At 39.3% G+C, this 23224-nt stretch overlaps 1 protein-coding gene across 3 annotated transcripts in view; it reads right to left on the minus strand.

Annotated features, from left to right (window-relative positions):
• The window catches only part of GUCY1B1 (guanylate cyclase 1 soluble subunit beta 1), a 68302-nt gene that overhangs the window by 8121 nt on the left and 36957 nt on the right, over window positions 1-23224 (minus strand). For all 3 annotated transcript variants that reach the window (XM_007535053.3, XM_060178913.1, XM_060178914.1), the window contains 5 exons: window positions 19468-19665; window positions 15679-15909; window positions 13637-13753; window positions 12276-12409; window positions 7438-7635 (listed from right to left, as the gene is read on the minus strand). In XM_007535053.3, the coding sequence (XP_007535115.1) occupies window positions 7438-7635; window positions 12276-12409; window positions 13637-13753; window positions 15679-15909; window positions 19468-19665 (878 nt within the window). The remainder of the gene's footprint in view (window positions 1-7437; window positions 7636-12275; window positions 12410-13636; window positions 13754-15678; window positions 15910-19467; window positions 19666-23224) is intronic.

Consider the following 23224-nt stretch of genomic DNA (forward strand, 5'->3'; position numbering starts at 1 on the left):
GCTAAGAAGCCTACTTATAGTTTAAAAGCCCTCAGACTCCAATAGCCTACAGGGAAGAAAAATAACAAAAGAGACTTTAAGCCACTGAGCTCCATCTCAGGGATTAAAATACTATTGAAACAACTGTCAATTTCCACAACTGTGAACCCCATAATTACTTTACTTAGACACAAGTCAATCCAGGCAAGAGCGATCAGTAATTTCAAAAGTACAGAGAGAGGGACCTCATAACATACTATATAAAATGGTTAAACCAACAAGAAGAAATATTGGAGAAACTAACCAGGACAAGAGTCCACCTAAAAGCCCCCCAAAGGTTGAATCACAAAATAATGAGATCAACATCCAAACACTAGTTAAGGAAATAATCACTAGAGTGAGTAAAGAGTTTGAAAGAATTGTCATCAGAAATGCAGAAACAACAAATGAGACTATGGAAGAAAACACTAATTATCTTAAGGTTGTTAGAGAGCTGAAAGCTGAAACAGCTGAGCTAAGAACACAAGTTGGAAAAAGATAAAATCCAGAAATCAATTCCTTTTACTATAGCAACAAAACAATAAAATATCTAGGAGTAAACCTAACCAAAGAAGTGAGAGACTTGTATACTGAAAAGTATGAGTCACTACTCAAGGAAACTGAAAAAGGCACAAAGAAGTGGAGAGATATCCCATGTTCATGGGTTGGAAGAATTAACATCATTAAAATGAATATACTACCCAGAGCCCTATAGAAATTTAATGCTATCTCCATCAAGATCCCAACCACATTTTTAAGGAGAATAGAACAAATGCTACAAATGTTTATCTGGAAACAGAAAAGGCCTAGAATGGTCAAACAATTTTAAGAGGAAAGAATAGAACTGGAGGCATCACACTGTCAGATCTCAAACTGTATTATAGGACCATTGTCATCAAAACTGCTGGTACTGGAACATGAATAGACACAGTGACCAGTGGAATAGAACTGAGAGCCCAGAAGTAAGCCCACACACCTATGGATATCTAATCTTTGACAAAGGTGCCCAGACTATTAAGATGGGAAAGCAGAGTTTTTTCAACAAATGGTGTTGGACAAAATGGGTTGAAACATGCAGAAGAATGAAACTGAACCACTGTATTTCACCAAACACAAAAGAAAATTCCAAGTGGATCACGGACTTGAATGTTAGATCAGATACTTAGAGGAAAATATTGGCAGAACTCTTTTCCGCATAAATTTTAAAGACATATTCAGTGAAATGCAAAGGAAATGCAAGGAAAACTAAAGCAAATATAAACCTATGGGACTACATCAAATTAAAAAGCTTCTGCATGCACCAATCACAGACAAAGAAATTGAAACCGTTATTAAGAATCTCCCCAACAACAAAAGTTCTGGACCAGATGGCTTCACAAACGAATTCTACAAAACTTTCAGGAAACAGTTAATACCCATACTTCTTAAGCTATTCCATAAGATTGAAGAAACAGGAATACTCCCTTCCACCTTCTATGAAGCCAACATCACCCTGATACCAAAATCTGATAGGGACAGAACAAAAAAGGAAAACTACAGACCAATATCTCTGATGAACATAGATGCCAAAATATTAAACAAGATCTTGGCCAACCGGATACAGCAACACATCAAAAAGATTGTTCATCATGACCAAGTGGGATTCATCCCAGGAATGCAAGGCTGGTTCAACATCCGTAAGTCAATCAATGTCATTCACCACATCAATAAAAGCAAAGCCAAAAACCACATGATTATCTCAATAGATGCAGAGAAAGCCTTTGACAAAATCCAACACCCATTCATGCTCAAAACTCTACAAAAAATGGGAATAGATGGGAAATTCCTCAAGATAGTGGAGTCCATATATAGCAAACCTACAGCCAACATCAGACTCAATGGACAGAAGCTGAAAGCATTCCCCCTCAGATCGGGGACTAGACAGGGCTGTCCACTGTCACCGTTACTCTTGAACATAGTATTGGAAGTTCTTGCCATAGCAATCAGGCAAGAGAAAGAAATCAAAGGAATACAGATTGGAAGGGAAGAAGTCAAGCTCTCACTATTTGCAGATGATATGATAGTATACATAGAAAAACCTAAAGAATTCAGTAGAAAATTACTGGAAGTTATTAGGCAATATAGCAAGGTATCAGGCTACAAAATCAATGTACAAAAATCAGTGGCATTTCTTTATGCAAACACTAAATCTGAAGAAGAAGACATCCAGAAATCACTCCCATTTACTGTTTCAGCAAAATCAATCAAATACCTAGGAATAAAGTTGACCAAAGAAGTGAAAGACTTGTATGCTGAAAACTATGAATTGCTACTCAAGGAAATAGAAACTGATACCAAGAAATGGAAAGATATCCCATGCTCATGGATTGGAAGAATAAATATCATCAAAATGAATATTCTCCCCAGAGCCATATACAAATTTAATGCAATACCCATCAAAGTTCCACCAAGCTTCTTTAAGAGAATAGAAGAAACACTACAATCATTTATCTGGAACGTGAAAACACCTAGAATTGCCAAAACCATCTTGAGGAAAAGAAACAGAAATGGAGGCATCACACTCCCAGACCTTAAACTCTATTATAAAGCCATCATCATCAAAACAGCATGGTACTGGAACAAAAATAGGCACACAGACCAGTGGAACAGAATTGAAAGCCCAGAAGCAAATCCCAACACCTATGGGCATCTAATCTTTGATAAGGGGGCCCAAAGGATTAAATGGAAAAAGGAGGCTCTCTTCAATAAATGGTGCTGGGGAAACTGGGTTGAAACATGCAGAAGAATGAAATTGAACCACTTTATCTCACCAGAAACAAAAATCAACTCCAAATGGATCAAAGACCTAGATGTCAGACCAGAAACAATCAAATACTTAGAGGAAAACATTGGTAAAACACTTTCCCACCTACACCTCAAGGACATCTTTGATGAATCAAACCCAATTGCAAAGAAGACTAAAGCAGAAACAAACCAATGGGACTACATCAAATTGAAAAGCTTCTGCACATCCAAAGAAACTATTAAACAAACAGAGAGACCCCTCACAGAATGGGAGAAGATCTTCACATGCCAGACATCAGACAAGAAACTAATCACCAAAATATATAAAGAGCTCAGCAAACTTAGCACCAAAAAGCAAATGACCCCATCCAAAAATGGGCAGAGGATATGAACAAAACATTTACCTCAGAGGAGATCCAAAAGGCTAACAAACATATGAAAAACTGCTCTAGGTCACTGATTGTCAGAGAAATGCAAATTAAGACAACACTAAGATACCACCTCACTCCTATAAGAATGGCATACATCAAAAAGGACAGCAGCAACAAATGCTGAAGAGGATGTGGGGACAGAGGAACCCTTTTACATTGCTGGTGGGAATGTAAATTGGTCCAGCCTCTGTGGAGAGCAGTCTGGAAAACTCTCAGAAGGCTAGACATGGACCTTCCATATGATCCAGTAATTCCTCTCCTGGGGTTATACCCCAAGGACTCCATAACACCCAACCAAAAAGAGGTGTGTACTCCTATGTTCATAGCAGCAAAATTCATACTAGCTAAAACCTGGAAGCAACCCAGGTGCCCAACAACAGATGAGTGGCTGAGAAAGCTGTGGTATATATACACAATGGAATACTATGCAGCTATCAAAAACAATGAACCCACCTTCTCTGACCCATCTTGGACAGAGCTAGAAGGAATTATGTTAAGTGAGCTAAGTCAGAAAGATAAAGATGAGTATGGAATGATCCCACTCATCAACAGAAGTTGATTAAGAAGATCTGAAAGGGAAACTAAAAGCAGGACCGGATCAAATTGTAAGTAGGGCACAAAAGTAAAAACCCAGTGGTGAGGGGTAGACATGTAGCTTCCTGGGCCAGTGGGGGGTGGGAGTGGGCGGGAGGGATGGTTCACAGTCCTTTGGTGGTGGGAATGGTGTTTATGTACATTCCTAGCAAAATGTAGACATATAAATCAGTAGTTAATTAATATGAGAGGGGGAAAATCAATTGTATGTCTCAAAGTTTCTCAAAACACAAACTGAATCCTTTTAATATATAGGCTGTGTATTTGATACGGGGACTCTCTCAAAAGCCTAGACCAAGTAGATTAGTAGCATCCAATAGCACAGCTATATACAAGATACTGGATACTGTACAGCAAACCATAACAAAAGGACTTTTCAAAGTTAACCCAATTAACAAATAATGTCATGATAACATTAACTATCGATTGTCTTTTGGAACCCTAAGACAGCAGGAACCTCACATCTCCACTATAGAGCCCCTACTTCCCCCAGTCCTGGAACCCTTGGATAGGGCCCACTTTCCCATATGCATCTCCCAATCCAAACCAAATAATATTGCATCCGCCGATCACAACCTAACCAACGCAACAATTGCCACCTCAACATGCTTCACCTCAGACTGTGTCCAGAGACTTCACGTGTGGAATGACAACCCTTCAGCTTCTTTACGCGGGTGAGACCTTTCCTTTTATAGTACACTCTAATTTCATCTCAGGTAGTTCACTTTCTAACAAAGTCCCATAACCTAGATATACACCAGTTTCTGTGAGAGAGAGCTTATGTGCACACGTATCCATAAACTACTGCAAAATATATACCTGAAAGCAGAAGTACACTAGAGTTTGCAATGAGTACCTCCCTAACACTTCCTCTCCACTATTCCAAGCTTGGGATCCATGATTGCTCAACAAATTGTTTGGCTTCGTATGTTAACTGTCTTTTCAGTCACCAGGTTCCAGATGCCACCAGGATGCTGGCCAGGCTTCCCTGGATTGAAGACCCCACCAATGTGTCCTGGAGCTCAGCTTCCCCAGAGACACACCTTACTAGGGAAAGAGAGAGGCAGACTGGGAGTATGGACCGACCAGTCAACGCCCATGTTCAGCAGGGAAGCAATTACAGAAGCCAGACCTTCTACCTTCTGCAACCCTCAACGACCCTGGGTCCATGCTCCCAGAGGGCTAGAGAATGGGAAAGCTATCATGGGAGGGGGTGGGTTATGGAGATTGGGTGGTGGGAATTGTGTGGAGTTGTACCCCTCCTACCTTATGTTTTTGTTCATTAATCCTTTCTTAAATAAAAAATTTAAAAAAAAAAAGCTTCTGCACAGGGGTTGTGTCCAACAACAGGTGAGTGGCTGAGCAAGTTGTGGTCTATTTACACAATGGAATACTGCTCAGCTACAAAAAATAGTGTCTTCACTGTTTTCAGCAGATCTTGGATGGACCTTGAAAAGTTCATGTTAAGTGAAATAAGTCAGAAACAGAAGGATGAATATGGGATGACCTCACTCTCAAGCAGAAGGTGAAAAAAAAAGATCAAAAGAGAAAACACAATTAGAACCTGAACTGGAATTGGCATGTTGCACCAAGTAAAAGACTGGGGGGGGGGGCGATTAGCAGACCAAAAAGTATGACAGAGGACCTAGTGGTGTTGTATTGTTATATGGAAAACTGAGAAATGTTATGCATGTACAAACTATTGTATTTACTGTTGAACATAAAACATTAATTCCCCAATAAAGAAATTTTAAAAATAAAAGAAAAAGAAAAGAAACAGAAGGATGAATATGGGATGATCTCACTCTCAGGCAGAAGTTGAAAAAACAAGATCAGAAGAAATAATACAAGTAGAAGCTGAACTGGAATTGATGTATTGCACCAAAGTAAAAGACTCTGGGGTGGGCAGGGGAAGGGGAGAATACAGGTCCAAAAAGTATGACAGAGACCTAACGGGGGTTGTATTTTTATATGGAAAACTTGGGAATGTTATTCATGTACAAACTATTGTATTTACTGTCGAATGTAAAACATTAATTCCCCAATAAATTAAAAAAAAACCCTAATTGTGTTTCCAACCTCAGTAAACACAGGTCAAAACAAGTAGTGAGTTAAGAAGCTACTGACATGATGGACATAAAACAGAATGCTGAACTTCACCCATGCCATTAATAAGTAGTTCAATGATGTGCTTATGAGGCGTGGCAGCCATCTGCAGGAACTATAACACGTATTATCTCAAGGCACATAAAAATCATGATGCTATTGTCAATATTTTCAAGTAGAGTGAAACAGTTCTTTTGATAATAAGGCAAATCAACCCAATTCGCCAGCAAAACAATCACTATTAAACATTTTTAAAAATGAGTATATAACTATAGGGAAAAAATGTCTCTTGTAAATGTTAGCTGTTCAGTGTTTTAAATTAAATGTACATAGGGTCAATATGCATGATGTATATTTCTGTAAATGTATTAAAATTAAGTATTATCCTGGATCCTAACCTAATCAATGCAAGGAGTACCACCTCAGTATGCTTCACTTCAGACTGTGTCCAGAGACACAGTTGGCATGGAATGTCAACCCTTTACCCTCATTACTGAGGTGAGACCTTTCCTTTTATAGTATTCTCTAATTTCATTCCAGGAGGTTCACTTCCTAACAAAGTCCCAAAACCTAGATATAGACCAGGTCCCGTAAAATAGAGAATATGTTCACATGTATCCATAAATTAGGGCAAAATATATACCTGAAAGCAAAAATATACAATAGTCTGTAGTGCGTGAGTATAAAGTTCATAATGAAATAGTGTCTACTTAGACTCAGATACCCTCCTCACCTACTTCCTATTACAGTTCTCTCAAAAAAGAAAAAAAAAATTAAGTACTATCCTTCATGCTGCCAGTTCAATTTTTTTTCATTTAATACACTGTAGAAAATACTAGTTTCATATCTTGATTTTTCTCAACATGTCATCACAGCTGGAATTGTTACTACAGCTGATGTTATAATCTATCAGATTCATAATCACCAAATAATGAAATAATTATCAATCCAAGCCAAAAAAAAAAAAAAGTCTCTTAAAATACAATGCCAATGCTAAGTTCAATGTTCAGTAAAATCCTCAGCACCTGAACAGTCTAAAGAATGCTACTTGTCTTTTCAACTGAGTTTCTAAAAATAGAATTTCTTTTTGGGAGTCAGGCAGTAGCACAGTGGGTTAAGCGCACATGGCACAAAGCACAAGGACAGGTGTAAGGATCCCGGTTTGAGCCCCCGGCTCCCCACCTGCAGGGGGAGTTGTTTCATAAGCGATGAAGCAGGTCTGCAGGTGTCTATCTTTCTCTCCCCCTCTGTCTTCCCCTCCTCTCTCCATTTCTCTCTGTCCTATCCAAAAACGACATCAATAACAACAACAATAAAACAACAAGGGCAATAAAAGGGAATAAATAAATATTTAAAAAAAAAGAATTTCTTTTTAAGTGATGAGGAAATGTTATCAGAGAGACTCATCAAGCTCCGTATCTTTTAAGTTTGGCTATCTGCCCATCTGAACTACACTAGAGCCGCAAATATCAGGTCCATCTTGAACCACAAGGTACATTCTTACGTGTCTGTCTTTTTCTTTTCATCTTCCAGGGCTCTGAGTGTAAGCTGCAGCCTGTCTGTGAGGATTTCCAGTTCTTGGGTGAGTTTATACTCCTCTCTGAACTGTTCTCCCAAGAGAACGAGATCGCGTGTGGCGTCATGCAGCGGGATATCACTGAGATACAGTCCTCTCCTTGTCAAGTCGTCCAGATTCATAACACTATCACAGAAAGGAAGGAAATAGACATCAGCAACTTGTCCACAGAGCAAACAACTCCAACCTCAAGTAAAGCCAAAGAGCACAATCCTGCCACCTTCTGAGGAGGCCATTTCAAAAGGTCTGACTGAAGCAAAACTGATTACAGACTTGCACAAAAGAATAGGATTCCAATCTTTTAGATATTTACAATTCTAACCGAGCAGTGAACTTGAAATGCACTTTCACAAACTGTATACTTTTTTATGTCATCTCATGTTAAGTTGAAATGCTATGTAGAAAACTTAGGAATTTTGCTAAGATATTTGACCAAAGAAGTGGTATCTAGGGAGTTAAGCGGTAGGTAGCGCAGCAGGTTAAGTGCAGATGACGCAAAGCGCAAGGACTGGCATAAGGATCTGGGTTCGAGCCCCCTGCTCCCCACCTGCCCAGGAGTCGTTTCACAAGTGTGAAGCAGGTCTGCAGGTGTCTATCTTTCTTTCCCCCTCTTGGTCTTCCCCCCCCTCTCCATTTCTTTCTGTCCTATCCAACAACGATGACAACAATAACTACAACAATAAAACAAGGGCAACAAAAGGGAATAAATAAATAAATTTAAAAAAAGAAGTGGTATCTAATGTTGTTGTTGTTATTATTATTATTACATGTTCTCACCCGATATTATTATTATTATTACTATTATTATTATTATTACATGTTCTCATCCGGTAGAGGAGGCAGCATAATGGTTCTGCAAAATCTTTCATGCCTGAGGCTCAGAGGTCCCAATTTCAATCTTCAACACCACCATAAGCCAGAGCTGAGCAGTGTTCTGGTCTCTGTCTCTGAGTGTGTGTGTGTGTGTATCTTTCTGATTCCTTCTCCTTTTTCACTAGAGCACTGTCTCATTTGAGTTTACAGTGGAACCAGGAGCCAAACTCGGGACCCTTGGTGAATCAGGCATGAAAGTCTGTTGTGTTACTTCTGGTGTTATTTTTCCAGTCACATGATGATGATGATGATGATTTTAAAATAATTTTTATTTATTATTGGGTATATAGAGAGAAATTGAGAGAGAAGGGGGAGATAAAAACGGAGACAGAGAAACACCCAAAGCCCTGCTCCCCACTTGTGAAGCTTTCCCCCTACAGGTGGGAACCAGTGGCTTGAACCCAGGTCCCTGTGCACTGTAATCTGTGCACATAACTAAGTGTGCCATCATCTAGCCTCTATTATCTTATTTTTTAAAATGATAAATCTATTTCTTTATGAAAGAGAAATCAGAATACTGCTCAGTCAGATGTGATGTCAGGAATCAAGCCCAAGGTCACACATCTGCAAACCTTGTGCCCTCCCACTGATTATCTCTGTAATCACAATCTTTTTCTAAAACAAGAATGACAATGTTTCTTTTAAGGAAATAGGTTGGTTTTTTTTTTTTTTGAAGATGCTCCATAATCCTTATAATTTGTGATTAAAAATCTACAGGGGGAGTCGGGCTGTAGCGCAGCGGGTTAAGCGCAGGTGGCGCAATGCACAAGGACCGGCATAAGGATCCCGGTTCGAACCCCGGCTCCCCACCTGCAGGGGAGTCGCTTCACAGGCGGTGAAGCAGGTCTGCAGGTGTCTATCTTTCTCTCCCCCTCTCTGTCTTCCCCTCCTCTCTCCATTTCTCTCTGTCCTATCCAACAACAACAACAATAATAATAACTACAACAATAAAACAACAAGGGCAACAAAAGGGAATAAATAAATAAAATAAATATTTAAAAAAAATTAAAAAAAAATAAATAAATAAAAAATAAAAAAAATAAAAATCTACAGCCAGACTTGTGACTCATTTGCAACATGTACTTAATGACTAAAGTTTTTTTTTAATCTTTATTTACTGTACAGAGACTGTTAGAAATCAAGAAGGAGGGGCAGGGTGGTTGTGCACCTGGTTAAGCATAAGTGTTACAGTGTGCAAGGACCCAGGTTCGAGTCCCCGGTCCCCACCTGCAGGGGGAAAGCTTCACAAGTGGGGAAGCAGGGTTGCAGGTGTCTATCTGTCTCTCCCCCGGTCTATCACCCCCTTCCCCTCTCAATTTCTGGCTGTGTCTGTCCAATAAATAAATAAATATTTAAAAAAAAAAGAAATCAAGAAGTAATGGGGAGATAGACAGGAAGAGAGACAGAGAGACACCTGCAGCACTGCTTCACCCCTTGGAAAGCTTTCCTCCTGCAGGCAGGGACACGGGCTTGCACACTGTAACATGTGCTCTCTACCAGGTGCACCACCACCCAGCCCTCACGACTTTCTGAAATGTTCTTTATGTGCTATTCTTTCTGCTGGTGCTTATTGTTTCTATGATTCTTATCTTTCTTCAGAAATTTGGAAGACATTTCAAGTGAATCTGATGCATTTTTGTAGCATTAGTCACTGTTGGAACAGCATGGTTATGTTTGTTGACTGGGTGAAAACCTGTACCGTGAAGAAATGGCTGCATTTAAAAACACATTCTTTGGATACAATGTCTGTTTTTTATGTTAGTTTTGAATTATTTAGTGAGAACTCATTCTGAGAGTTCACAATAGTAGTTGCTCTACTATGAAGTATATGCACATGGCTCCACTTAAGAATTCTGTATTAATTAAATCTCTCTCATATGTTCTAGGTAAAATTATGTAAATCTATGAATTAAATACATAAATCTAAAACTATGTAAAATTATGTAAATTAGAGTAAAAATTGGCATGCCAATATAAAAATTAAAATGAAGAGTCCAGTAACAAATGTGTGTGTGTGTGTTAAGAAACAATGACTGCACAATTAATTCACTGCTCCCAGTGAACAGTTTCTTTTTCTTTGTAATTAGTACAGAGAGAAATAGGGGGAGAGGCAAAGGAAGAGAGAAAGAGAAGCACCAGGAGCACTGGTCCACTGCTCAACCTGCGAAGCTCCCCCCACCTATGGGTGGGGACTAGGGACTTGAACCCTGGTCCTCCACATGGTAATGTGTACACTCTATTAAGTGCACCACCATCCAACTCAATTTCTTTCTATTTTCACTAAATGCATATATGTATAAGTTAAACTCTGCTTCCAGAAGTGGATCCTTTTGGAAAGAGGTTGAATCATCACCTAAATAATGTACAAGTGGTATCTATAACAGAGAAAAACAACAACTTGAGAGAAGACACAAATGAGTGGCTAGGTGGTGGCTCTCCCTGTTGGACGCTCACATTACCTTGCACAAGGACCAGGGTTTAAGCCCCTGGTCCCTACCTGCAGGGGGGGGAAGCTTCATAAGTGGAAAAACAGGACTGCAGGGGAGTCGCTTCACAGGCGGTGAAACAGGTCTGCAGGTGTCTATCTTTCTCTCCCCCTCTCTGTCTTCCACTCCTCTCTCCATTTCTCTCTGTCCTATCCAACAACGACAACATCAATAACAACAACAATAATAACTAAAACAAGGGCAACAAAAGGGAAAATAAATGAATATTTAAAAAAAGAAATAAAGAGAAAAGCAAAGAGAAGAAAGGAAAAGGAAAAAAGAGAAAATGTATAGCGGGGGCAGGTAGCAGTGCACCTGGTTAAGGCAACACGTTACAGTGCGCAAGAACCTGGGTTGGGCTCAAGCCCCTGGTCCCCATCTGTAGGGGGAGAGCTTCGTAAGTGCTGAAGCAGGGCTGCAGGCATCTTTCTGTCTCTTTCACTCTCTACCTGCTCCTCTCCTCTCAATTTCTCTCTGTCTCTATTCAATTATAAATAGATAAGAGAAAGGTGTTTTGTTTGTTTGTTTTTAAAAAAGGAGTGTATATCTGGGTTCAAAAAAAACTTTAAAAAATAACCTCATTTCCGTAACCTTCAATATAATAACCTATCCAAATGGTATCTGAAGACTTGTAATATAAAGTAGTTCAAATCCAGAAATAATCAGAACAGTGATTTTTGGTGTCATAGTAACTTCACGAGGGCAACGTATTGATGTCAACCTATTTGATTATTTTATTTTATTTTATTTTATTTTATTTTATTTTATTTTATTTTATTTTGCCTCCAGGGTTATAGCTGGGGCTCAGTGCCTGCACTACGAATCCACTGCTCCTGGAGGCCATTTTTTCCCCATTTTGTTGCCCTTGTTGTTGTTGCCACTGATGTTGTTGTTGTTGGATAGGACAGAGAGGTGAGGAAGACAGAAAGGGGAGAGAAAGAGAGACACCTACAGACCTGCTTCACCGCTTGTGAAGTGACCACCCCACCCCCGCAGGTGGGAAGCTGGGGGCTCGAACCTGGATTCTTACGCAGGTCCTTGAGCTTGGCGCCATGTGCGCTTAACCAGCTGCACTACCACCCAACCCACACCCCCTTCCTCCATTTGATTCTTTACGGAACTGCTTGTGCATCTGACACCAAAGCTGTTTAGGTTTCCCATGATCTAATGGCTTAGATTCTCCACGGATTGACTCAGACATGACAAAGTAGACCACATGATTATTTTCTGAGGTTATTACAAATGTTAATGAGATTACCCTTGTTACAGAGAGGTATGTTGCAAGGGTTTTAAAACTGAATTTACTTTGCAGAATATGGAGGCATGATTGAATAAAAGTTTATTGAATTTCTTTGTTAACTAAAGAAAATTATTTAAGACCATCATGATTCATCTAAAAAGCATTACCTTGGTGAGCACAGGAAAAGTATGCTGTCTGCTTCAGGTAAGTAGATCATTTGACCCTTGAGGCGTAAACAGCTGATCTCAGTCCCAGTGAGTTCATCCTCACATTCTAGTTTTTCCACATCCAACAATCCTTCCTTGAAAAGCAAGACATACCCATAAGCCAGTGTCTTTCTTCCTAGTTGACCACTCATCAAGAGGACACATTTACTTCATTGGCCATCCAGGAGAATTAGTATTAGAACAGGTGGCATTTCACTAGAGTTCTGCTAGGTGGTAAGCAGAGTGGCTATTTCTCAAACACTGCAGAAAAGTGAATTACTGTCATCTTTGAGTCTCACGTAGTTATTTCAAACACCCGTGAATTTTACTTCTGTATTTCCCATATAGATACAATATCTAGTATTAGGTTCTCTCAAACAAGAGCCACATCTATTGAATGCCCATCCATCCATCCCTTCATTCATAGAACTGAAAGCACTTAGCTCAGGATGTCTGAAGCACATGTAGGTAAGGCCTTCGGGGGGACTGTAAGAGGTAACAAATGTATCGCACAGGATACTATTACTGTCCCAGTCCCAAGAACAGAAACTACAATATTTGGGTATTACTCAAATTACCAACTGAATGAGAACTTTTTCACATATATTTTTGCAGACAAAGCACCAGTAATAACATATATTAAGGAAGAATAAATCAATGATTGCAGTGAAGTTTAAAAATGTATCAGTTCAGGGGCGGGTGGCTGTTCACCAGGTAGAACAAACAAATTATCATGTGAGAGGACACAGGTTCCGATCTGTAGTCACCACCTGTAGGAAAGGAAACTTCACAAGTGGTAAAGCAGTGCTGCAAGTGTCTCTCCTTTTCTCTTTCTCTTTCTCTCCCTATTTCTCACTGTTTCATACCTTTATCAAAAGAAAGAGAGGAAGAAAAGAAGGTAGGGGGGATTAAGGAAAAAAAGAAGAAGAAAAATGGCCACTGTCAATGATGGAGTTGAGCCACCAAATCTCAAAAATAACTCCAGTGGGACAAGAAATAAATCAGTTATGCTTTCTAAAATAGGACATTGCAGCTGTATAAGTTATAAGACAGTCCAATATTACTATATAAAATTGGACTGTTCTACTAGACCAGCCTCAAATACTTTTATTGATCCTAGTCAGCTGATAAATATCTCACTACTCTGCAGACAAACTAAACATCAGTGGCACTGCCTGTGAAAGACAAGAACTCCCTTCGGCGTTTGGTTTTGATCTCTTCTGGTTCTGCATCTCAGGATGTTCTAAAGTCCATTCTTCCCTTTGGAACGCTTCTAAATGGCAGCACACCTTACTTATATTTAGTGAAATAACATCGATTACCTTGCTTCTCAGTACAAAGACTGTATTGATGTGTGACAGGATCCCATGGAAACTAATGTCAATGTGGGGACGGACCAAGGAGAAGACAGAGAGAAGGCTGCAGTTCCCAGGCTGGAGCTGAGATGTAGATGGAAAGAAAAGAAGACTTGAAAAATGCAAATAATGTTCTATAGCTTGAGGTTGATTTTCAGGTTAAAACAACTCACTAATACTTAACATAGAAAATGTAATCATGTTGTATGAAAGCTACATTGACAATGGGCTTACTTCAGTGCCCATATAACCCGGTGCTTAAGTGTACACCAAGTAGTCGCATGGATTCACATGCCTAGCATTCAAATGCATCACTGCAAACAAGAAATGCATTCTCAGAGAAGAGATTCATTTCTTTTTTTAAAATTTTTTAAATATTTATTTTATTTATTTATTCCCTTTTGTTGCCCTTGTTGTTTTATTGTTGTTGTTATTGTTGTTGTTGTCATTGTTGGATAGGACAGAGAGAAATGGAGAGAGGGAGGGGAAGACAGAGAGGAGGAGAGAAAGATAGACACCTGCAGACCTGCTTCACTGCCTGTGAAGCGACTCCTCTGCAGGTGGGGAGCCGGGGTTCGAACCGGGATCCTTATGCCGGTCCTTGTGCTTTGCGCCACCTGCGCTTAGTCCGCTGCACTACAGCCCGACTCCCCAAGAGATTCATTTCTTAAAATGTAGTATGAGATAGCAAAGACCAGTATCAATTTCAGTATCAAGATCTTGACAGAGCACATAGACTTTTTCAAGAGAGGATTAAATACCATAAACAACAACTACAGATTATATACAATGGCCCAGTCACAGGAGTAAATGTTCTTATGTGTTTTCCTTCTTTTCTTTTACTATTAATTATTATTGATTTTTTTAGATGGAAGTATAAAGGTCAAAAGATACCATAGCACCATCTCTTCCTTCAATGTAATAGTGGGGGAGGGGGGCCTCAGGGCACAGACCCTGGCTCACATGGCAAAGCAACATACTATCCAAGTGAGCTATTTTGCTGGGCCTCTCATGCACTTTATATACTCACATTATAGTGAAAAGAAAATGTGTGAAGTGTAGCAAAGTACTAAGCTGAAGATGATACAATGGTTTGAAGGGCATACAAAGCAGGAGAGGCTAGCACATGAGCCCAAAACTCATCAATGATTCTGCTACCAGATTTTATTTGGGCTAATCATCTTAATTATAAACAAGAGGTATCTCTAGACACAGGGGATCTACAAATACAAAGGTTGTTAGGTGATAGAACAATTTTACAAATGGGTCTAAGTGGTAAATGGCGCAAGTGGAGGTTCTTGTCATATCCTAACTCTTGCTCTTTGATGTTTTCTACTAAATCCCATGTCAATCTCCAGTAAATTCGATCAACCCCAGAATAATCTCCATTACTTCCCTCTGTAGTGATTGCTAAGTTTACTAGTAAATCCAATACTTGATTTTGAAAGTTATTTTCTGAAAATATCCAATGAGTACTTACTGAAATAAATACATGAGTGAAAGCTGATTGTTACTGCACATGTTACCAATTTGCTCAATAAACAGATACATGATTTTCATGTAATTTTGTCTCAGAAAAAAATGATAAACATAGAAAGTAAATAGCTATCAGAGGGAAAGTCATAGTGCACTCAAATATGCTTGGCATATATACATATTCACCTGTCCATATGCATATACTTGACTATATTAAGTGAAATGTGATTCACAGATTCTAACAGAAAGTCAAAGGACAGGGGCTAGGGACACAGCATAATGGTTATGCAAAAGAGTCTCATGCTTGAGGCTGAGGTCCCAGGTTCAATCCCCAGCTCCACCGTAAGCCAGAGCTGAGCCACTAGTGCTCTGGTCTTTCTCTCTCTTCTCTCTCTCCTCCCCTTATCTCTCTCTCTCAGGTAAATAAAATATTAAAAAAGAAAAGCAAGTCAAAGGATTAACTGAATGAATGACTGGGTATACCAATAGCATTCTTGTGGTCTTTTTCAGTCACCAAGACAGTGTCACTTTACCTGGGGGAGCACTCTGTAGATGGCATTACCACACTGAGTGACCACTAGGTCCTGGTCAAATATGATGTGAAAAGGAAAAGCTTTGCAGAAAGTATATGGGCTGATGCGTGATTCCTGGGTACCATTTTCTTCAAATCTGTCAAGATCTTCATAGAAGTCCTCTTCTTTGGATTCTTTCTCTTCAATCAAAAATTGAGTATGGTCACATTCTTCATTTCTTTGCTGAATAACCTGAGTATCCGAAGATGAATAATGATGTTAGTTATCCGCATTTTGGGTGTGGCATATTACACCAAAGCAAAGGGCTTTGGGGAAGGAGGGAAAAGGCAGGATGGACATTCAGATCCTGTTGCGATCCTAGACACTACTCAAGAGATGATGAAAGGTTGTGTTGATGTGTTAAAGTTGATACAGTAAGCCATTAACCCCCTCAACAAAATTAAAAAGAAGAAAAATATGTATCTGTGGTCCAGGAGGTGGTGCAGTGGATAAAGCATTGGATTCTCAACCATGAGGTCCTGAGTTTGATCCCATGCAGCACATGTACCAGAGTGATGTCTGTTTCTTTCTCTCCTCCTATCTTTCTCATGAATAAACAAATAAATTCTTTAAAAAATAAAAGAAAAAAATATCTGACTAATGAAGTGGTTCTGAGAATTGCATTTAGAGGGTTAACTAGAGATGATTTTAATGTTTTCAAGACATTTCTGTATTTAATTTGACAGGACAGAGAGAAATAGGGGGAAGGGAAGATAGGGAGAGGGAGAGAGAGAGAGAGAGAGAGAGAGAGAGAGAGAGAGAGACCTGCAGCACTCCTTCAACACTTGCCAATTCTTGGCATTTGTTGGTTGTTCTCAGGTATAGCTTTTACTTTCTTTTTAAAATTTTTTATTTTAGTTATCTTTATTTATTGGATAGAGACAGCCAGAAATCAAGAGGAAAAGGGGTGATAGAGAGGGAGAGAGACAGAGAGACACCTGCAACGCAGCTTCACCACCTGCAAAGCTTTCCCCCTGCAAGTGGGGACTGGGGGCTTGAACCTGGGTCCTTGCACATTGTAACATATGCACTCAACCAGGTGTGAGCCACCCTTTATTGTTCTACAACTAGAAAATGAGAGCATGTAGGTAGGTAGCCAGGAGCTGACACAATCAGTTAGGCACACATATTACCATGTGGAGGGAACAAGATTTGAGCTCCAGCTCCACACATGCAGGGAGGACACTTCATGAAGTTGTGAAGCAGCTCTGCAGGTCTGCAGGTGTCTGTCTCTGTCTCTGTCTCTCTCTCTCCCTCTCTCTCTCTCTCTGCCTCTGTATTTCTCTCTCTCTCCCTCTCTTTCCTTTTAATTTCACTCTGTGCTATCAAATAAAAAAGTAGAAAAAAATAGGTCAAATGACTGCCAGGAGCAGTGCAATCATAGTGTTACATGGGACATGGGATAATAACAGACTATCACTAGAATATCAGTTTTAATATATATATATATATATATGTACTTAGTCTTCAAAATTCAAAAATTAATGTTGAAAAATAGTTCCTTGTTTTTGTCTTTATGTCATGCATAGTGCTGGTGTTTTAAAAAAAATTGTAATTAGGGGCAGGGTGGTGGCTCACCTGGTAGACTGCACACATTACCACACCTAAGGACCTGGGTTCAAGCCCCAGCCTTCACCTTCACAGGTCAAACTTCACAAGCACCCAGTCCCCACCTGCAGGGAGGAAACTTTAAGAGTGCTAGATCCATGCTACTGGTGTCTCTCCTTATCTCTCTACCCACCCCCATAAAAAAATGTCGGCCAGAAATGGGGGAATTATGAAGTCACCAAGCCCTAGTTAATGGCTGAGAAAATAGAGTTGACACCAACACCTAGAAAATAAAATGGAAATCCATCATGCCATTACAAGGTTAATTATATGAAAGGCTTTTATAGTAAGTTGCATTTAATATCACAACATTTATGTTGTATAGTGTTGTATTGTCATCTGGACTTTCCATAGGTATTAGAATATAACAATACCTAAGGAAGTACTTCCCATGAGAGTTCCTATTAGCAATGAAAACTGAAATGGGATCTCCCTCTCCCCACTGCTCTAAAACTTTACGTTGCAGAGATCCTTGAGATTGAACACACCAAAAACATAAAAAGCAAGTTAACTGGAAGGAACTGTGTCAGAAATTTAGAAAAACTAAGGCTCCCTTTATTGTACAGTTACTATATAAATACTTGGGAATTATGACCCAAAATAACAGTGTGCATTGTCAATACCAATATAATTTTGATGCCAGGTGGTGGTAGACAGAGTTAAATGCACATTTTTATAGTGTAGAGGACCCAGGTTCAAGGCCTCACTTCCCACCTGTAGGGGGGAAACTTCACTAGTGGTGGAGCATTGCTGCAGGTGTCTCTTCTCCCAATCTATCTATCTATTATCTATCTATCTATCTATCTATCTATCTATCTATCTCTTTCATTTCTATCTCCTTCTGGATAAATCTCTACTTTAAAAAAAAATGAAGAAAATAAATGGTCAGTGGGAACAGTGGAACTATTGTGCAGGCACAGAGCACCAATGATAACTCTGGTGAAAAGAAAAAGAAGCAATATAATTTGTAAATTCTGAGACCTGGCTTCCTTCATGAAGTAACTAAAGTCTTCAAACAGTGAAATTTTTTATTTACATATATATATATATTTACATATATATATATGATATATATTCCCGGTGCAATAAACTTCTCTTTATGCACAAAATAATATCCATTTTTTAAACTTTAGTTATTTAATTTGATAGGACAGAAGGAAAGTGAGAAGGAGTGGGGGATAGAGAAGGGGGAGGGTAGAAACTGACCTGCAGCACTGAGAGGGAGTGGGGGATAGAGAAGGGGAGGGGAGAAACTGATCTGCAGCACTGAGAGGGAGTGGGGGATAGAGAAGGGGGAGGGGAGAAACTGACCTGCAGCACTGCTTTACCACTCGAGAAGTTTTCCCCCAGCAATTGGGGACCCAGGGCTCAATCCTGGGTCCTTGTACATGGTAATGTGCACTTAACTAGGTGTACCAAAAATATCCTTTTAAAATCTACATAAAGGATATACAAAAATATACAAGTAAATAATGATTAATAAAGGATCTAAACATATACTATCTTCAAATATAACTATTCATGTTATTGGATTTTTGTCATCTGTAAGCCACTGGTTAGGCAGGCATGAATCCTGTTTCCCTACTGATATGTGCTCACTAGTAATGCAAACCAAATTCTGTGCAGTCTTAAGCTATGCCCAATAAGAAAGAAATTTCTAGGGAGGCGGGCGGTGGCGCAGGGTTAAAAGCGCAGGGACCGGCAAAGCGCAGGGACCGGCTTAAGGATCCCGGTTCGAGCCCCCGGCTCCCCACCAGCAGGGGAGTAGCTTCACAGGCAGTGAAGCAGGTCTTCAAGTGTCTGTCTTTCTCTCCTCCTCTCTGTCTTCCCCTCCTCTCTCCATTTCTCTGTCCTATCTAACAACGACAACAATAATAATTACAACAATACAAGCAATAAGGACAACAAAAGGGAAAGTGAATAAATTAAAAATTTAAAAAAAAGAAATTTTTGTTGTCACAAGGAAGATATATATATATATATATATATATATATATATATATATATATATATATACTATATAGTGCATTCCAAGGCCAAGTAGAAGTCTACTGGCAGAAAACTCTCAAAAGAAATTGACAGCTATACATTTTCATCACACATATGTCACCTGTGTCCAGAAAAGCATACAGAAGCGTTTACCTTCATGTCTATTTCTGTGCCGTGTATTTGCTGTGCTACCGTTTTGATGATGCCAATGACAATGTCCTGAAGGCCTTCTCTCTCCGAGTAGTAGTGCAGAATGAGCCCTTTGCCCTTCTCTGCATCGGTGCACCTAAAGGAAGGTGCACGCATGCCCGGGTAGATAGTAGCGAGGTGATCATGCAGAGCATCGAGGTTCTGCAATAAAGAGAAAACAGTGATGGGTACATGCTATTTCCACCATGGCAACTGGTTTGGGGGAAAACAAGATGAGGAGAGAGACTCAGATTTGAGCTTAGGGGACAGGCCAGCTGAGTAAACAACCACAAAACACACTCTCTCCTCTTGGCTACAGGAGATATCTGTAAGGCAAGAGCCACAGAGAACTTGAAATGAAAGTAGAATAATGAAGAAAAACATCTGTGGCTATTTATAGTTAATACATCTCATCAAAAGATAAATAAACAAGAGGGATGTAAAAAGAATGTCTGGTGTGAGGAAAAGAAACATAGCTAAAGGCTGAGGTAAAGATACATAATTACAGAAGTCTGGGGCAAGTGCATAGGGAGGTTACAGTGAGCAAGCCTCAATGTCTAAAGGATTGCATATCCTGGCCCCATTCACACAACAGTCCTAGAAATTATTTTAAAAGCCTACATCAGATAAGTGTGGATGAGAATGTGGAGAAAGAGGACATTTGTTTTCTTGATAGTGGGAATGCAAACTGGTGCAACCACTGTGGAAAATAGTGTGGAGCATCTTTAAACAAATAAAGATAGAAGTGCCTTTTGATACAGTAATGCCACACTTTTGGTATTTATTCACAAGACACAAAAAACACTAATTTGAAAGGCTATAAGCACCCCATGTTCATAGCTGCATTATTCCTGATAGCCAAAATATGGAAGAAACTTAATTGCCCATGGGCAGGTGACTAGATAAAGACCTTATGGGACATATACTCAGTGGAGTAAAACTCAGCAGTTTAAAAAGACAATATTGTGTCCTTTGGGACAAAATGGATAGAACTGGAGGTGACTATGATTGGTGAAGTTAGTAAACTACCAGATGGTTTCACTCACATGTAGAAAACAGAACTGAACACAAAAACTTGCATAAATAAATAAAAAGAAAGAAATTAGGAAAGGAAGGAAACAAGGAAGGAAGGAAGGAAGGAAATCAACTACTCTCTAGGATTTGGGAGAACTATGGTGGTTATGAGGGAGTTAAGGGGGAGACACAGAACTTTGGTGGTGGGAGAGCTGTGGAGCTAGACCCTCATTGTTGTAAATCACTTTTAAACCATGAATAAAAGGTATTTTTAAAAAAGCTAGATCAGAATGGAAACACAACCATATTATTTTGTGAAACAATATTTACAGATGAAAACATTTAGACTTTAAAGCAGTAAATTTCCTCACAGTCATTTTTGTTCTCCAAATGTGGTACAGTTCTGGGGTCAACCTGTGAGATAATTATCTCCTGAAATTTTAGAACTAGTAGTTCAACAAGATTTATTTTCTCTTCTTGTACCCTATTTATAAGATTAATTAATTTATAAGATGTCAAATGCCCCCAGCATGATATATTACTCACTAACATACAAAACTGGTTTCAGTGGAAATAATACAAACTATCCTATTTAGTGGGTCCAGGGTGATTTCTTTCAACAATAATTAGTTCATGATGTGCTTGTGTGTGTTGCACCTATATGGTGGATAAACACATAGTACTACATGGCAGAGGAAAATTAAGAATAAGGTAACTTTAGAATAGACATTTAAATTTAACATTCATTTCACAGGAATATAACCAATTTACCCAAAGTTCACACTTGATTTCTTCTTATAAAACAGAACTCAAAGGTTGTCTCCAGTTTATGGCCAACAAAGTAACAGAAGTCCTTAAGATTATAACCCCCATAGAATTTAATTATTAAACCTGACAAAGCAAGGGATAACATACAGTAGAATCTATATAAGGGAATACGACCCTGCTTGTATCTTGACTATAACCCTATAAGACTTGTCAAGGAAGAGACTGGATCATAGCACATTTGGGAGAATGAACATGTTAACCTGGGTCCCCTCTGTACACATAAATTTCCCAAGTGTAGCAGAGCTGAATATGTTTCTTTCTATTTCCCTCTTCCCTAGTAATTTCTCTATGTCAATAAATAAGTAAATAAATATTTGTCGAAGACATTCAACTCACAGAACTGTATGATAATTCTGTTTTTTTTTTAAGTTCTTATGTTTATAGTGATCTATTACATGAACAATAAAAAACTAATTCATCGGTGTTTCTCTCCTCTCCTCTCCCAGGTCAACTAAGAACACCAAAGAAGATCACCTGGGACCGAAACAAGGCAGGACTATTACGACTTCAGAAACCCACCGAATCAACGGAAAGTGCAAACACGTTTGACTTGTGGACAGAGAGGGGCCTAAGGAGAGATTGAGCGGCTGGTAACAGTCTGGCAGTTTACCAGTTGAGGCACCACCTCCAGTCCGTTGTACCAACAAAAAGACTGCTGAAGGGAAGAGAGGACTCCCCTAAAACTCACCAAATGCAACTGTGAGTCTCCATTGCTACTGCCTTCAGATGCTGGAGCAGCAGGGGGGAGGCCCTGTGCTGACATCTGGGAACAGAGAACTGACCAGGAAACTAAGGAGAAGATCTACATCTTGGTAGCCTAACAGTCAGGCTGTATAGTGGGAGTGTTTCTACATTGTTCTCCTGATAAGAACATGGTGAATAATTGCCTCAGAAACTACAGAATATAAACGGGACTTGTTTAGAAATTCACAGAGCACAGCAGTGCTGCTTGACTTGGCAGAGAGGCTGAATTGAATCCAGAGTTTTGGATCCTTGTGGTGTGAGAGTCTCTTTGCATAACCATTGTGCTATCTCTCCCTGACCCTTTATCTCTTGGTCAGAAGTAGGTGATTAAGCTAATAAGCCTACTTATAGTTTAAAAGCACTCAGGTTCCCATAGCCGAAAGGGAAGAAAAAGAACAAAAGAGGCTTTAACAGCCACTGTACTCCAACTCACAGACTGAAATAATATTGAAACAACTATAAATTTCCACAACTGTGAACTCTTTAAGTACTTTACTTAAACACAAGTCAATCCAGGCAAGAATGATCAGTAATTTGAAAAGTATGGAGAAAGGGACCTCACAACATACTATACAGACTGCTTAAACCAACAAGAAGAAATATTGGAGAAATTAACCAGGACAAGAGTCCAGCAAAAAGGCCCAAAAGGTTGAACCACAAAATAATGAGGTCAAGATCCAAACACTAGTTAAGGAAATAATCACTGGAGTGAGTAAAGAGTTTGAAAGAATTGTCATCAGAAATACAGAAACAACAAATGAAACTTAGGAAGAAAACACTAATTATCTCAAGGTTATTAGAGAGCTAAAAACTGAAATAGCTGAGCTGAGAACACAAATAGCTGAACAAGCTAAAACAGTATCAGAACAGGGTAACAAAATAGATGAACTCCAGAAAACAGTACAGGGGAGAGAGAATAGAGTAAATCAGGCTGGAGACAGAATTAGCAAGATCGAAGATGAATTAGATACAACTAAAAAAGAAGTAAGAGATCTCAAAAAGAGATTACGAGATACTGAAAACAACAACAGAGACCTATGGGATGACTTCAAAAGAAATAACATACACATTATTGGCTTACCAAAGGAAGAAAGAGGGAGGGGAAGAAAGCATTCTGCAAGGCATAATAGCTGAG

Source organism: Erinaceus europaeus, chromosome 19 (assembly GCF_950295315.1).
Source record: "Erinaceus europaeus chromosome 19, mEriEur2.1, whole genome shotgun sequence".
Classification (NCBI taxonomy): Eukaryota; Metazoa; Chordata; class Mammalia; order Eulipotyphla; family Erinaceidae; genus Erinaceus; species Erinaceus europaeus.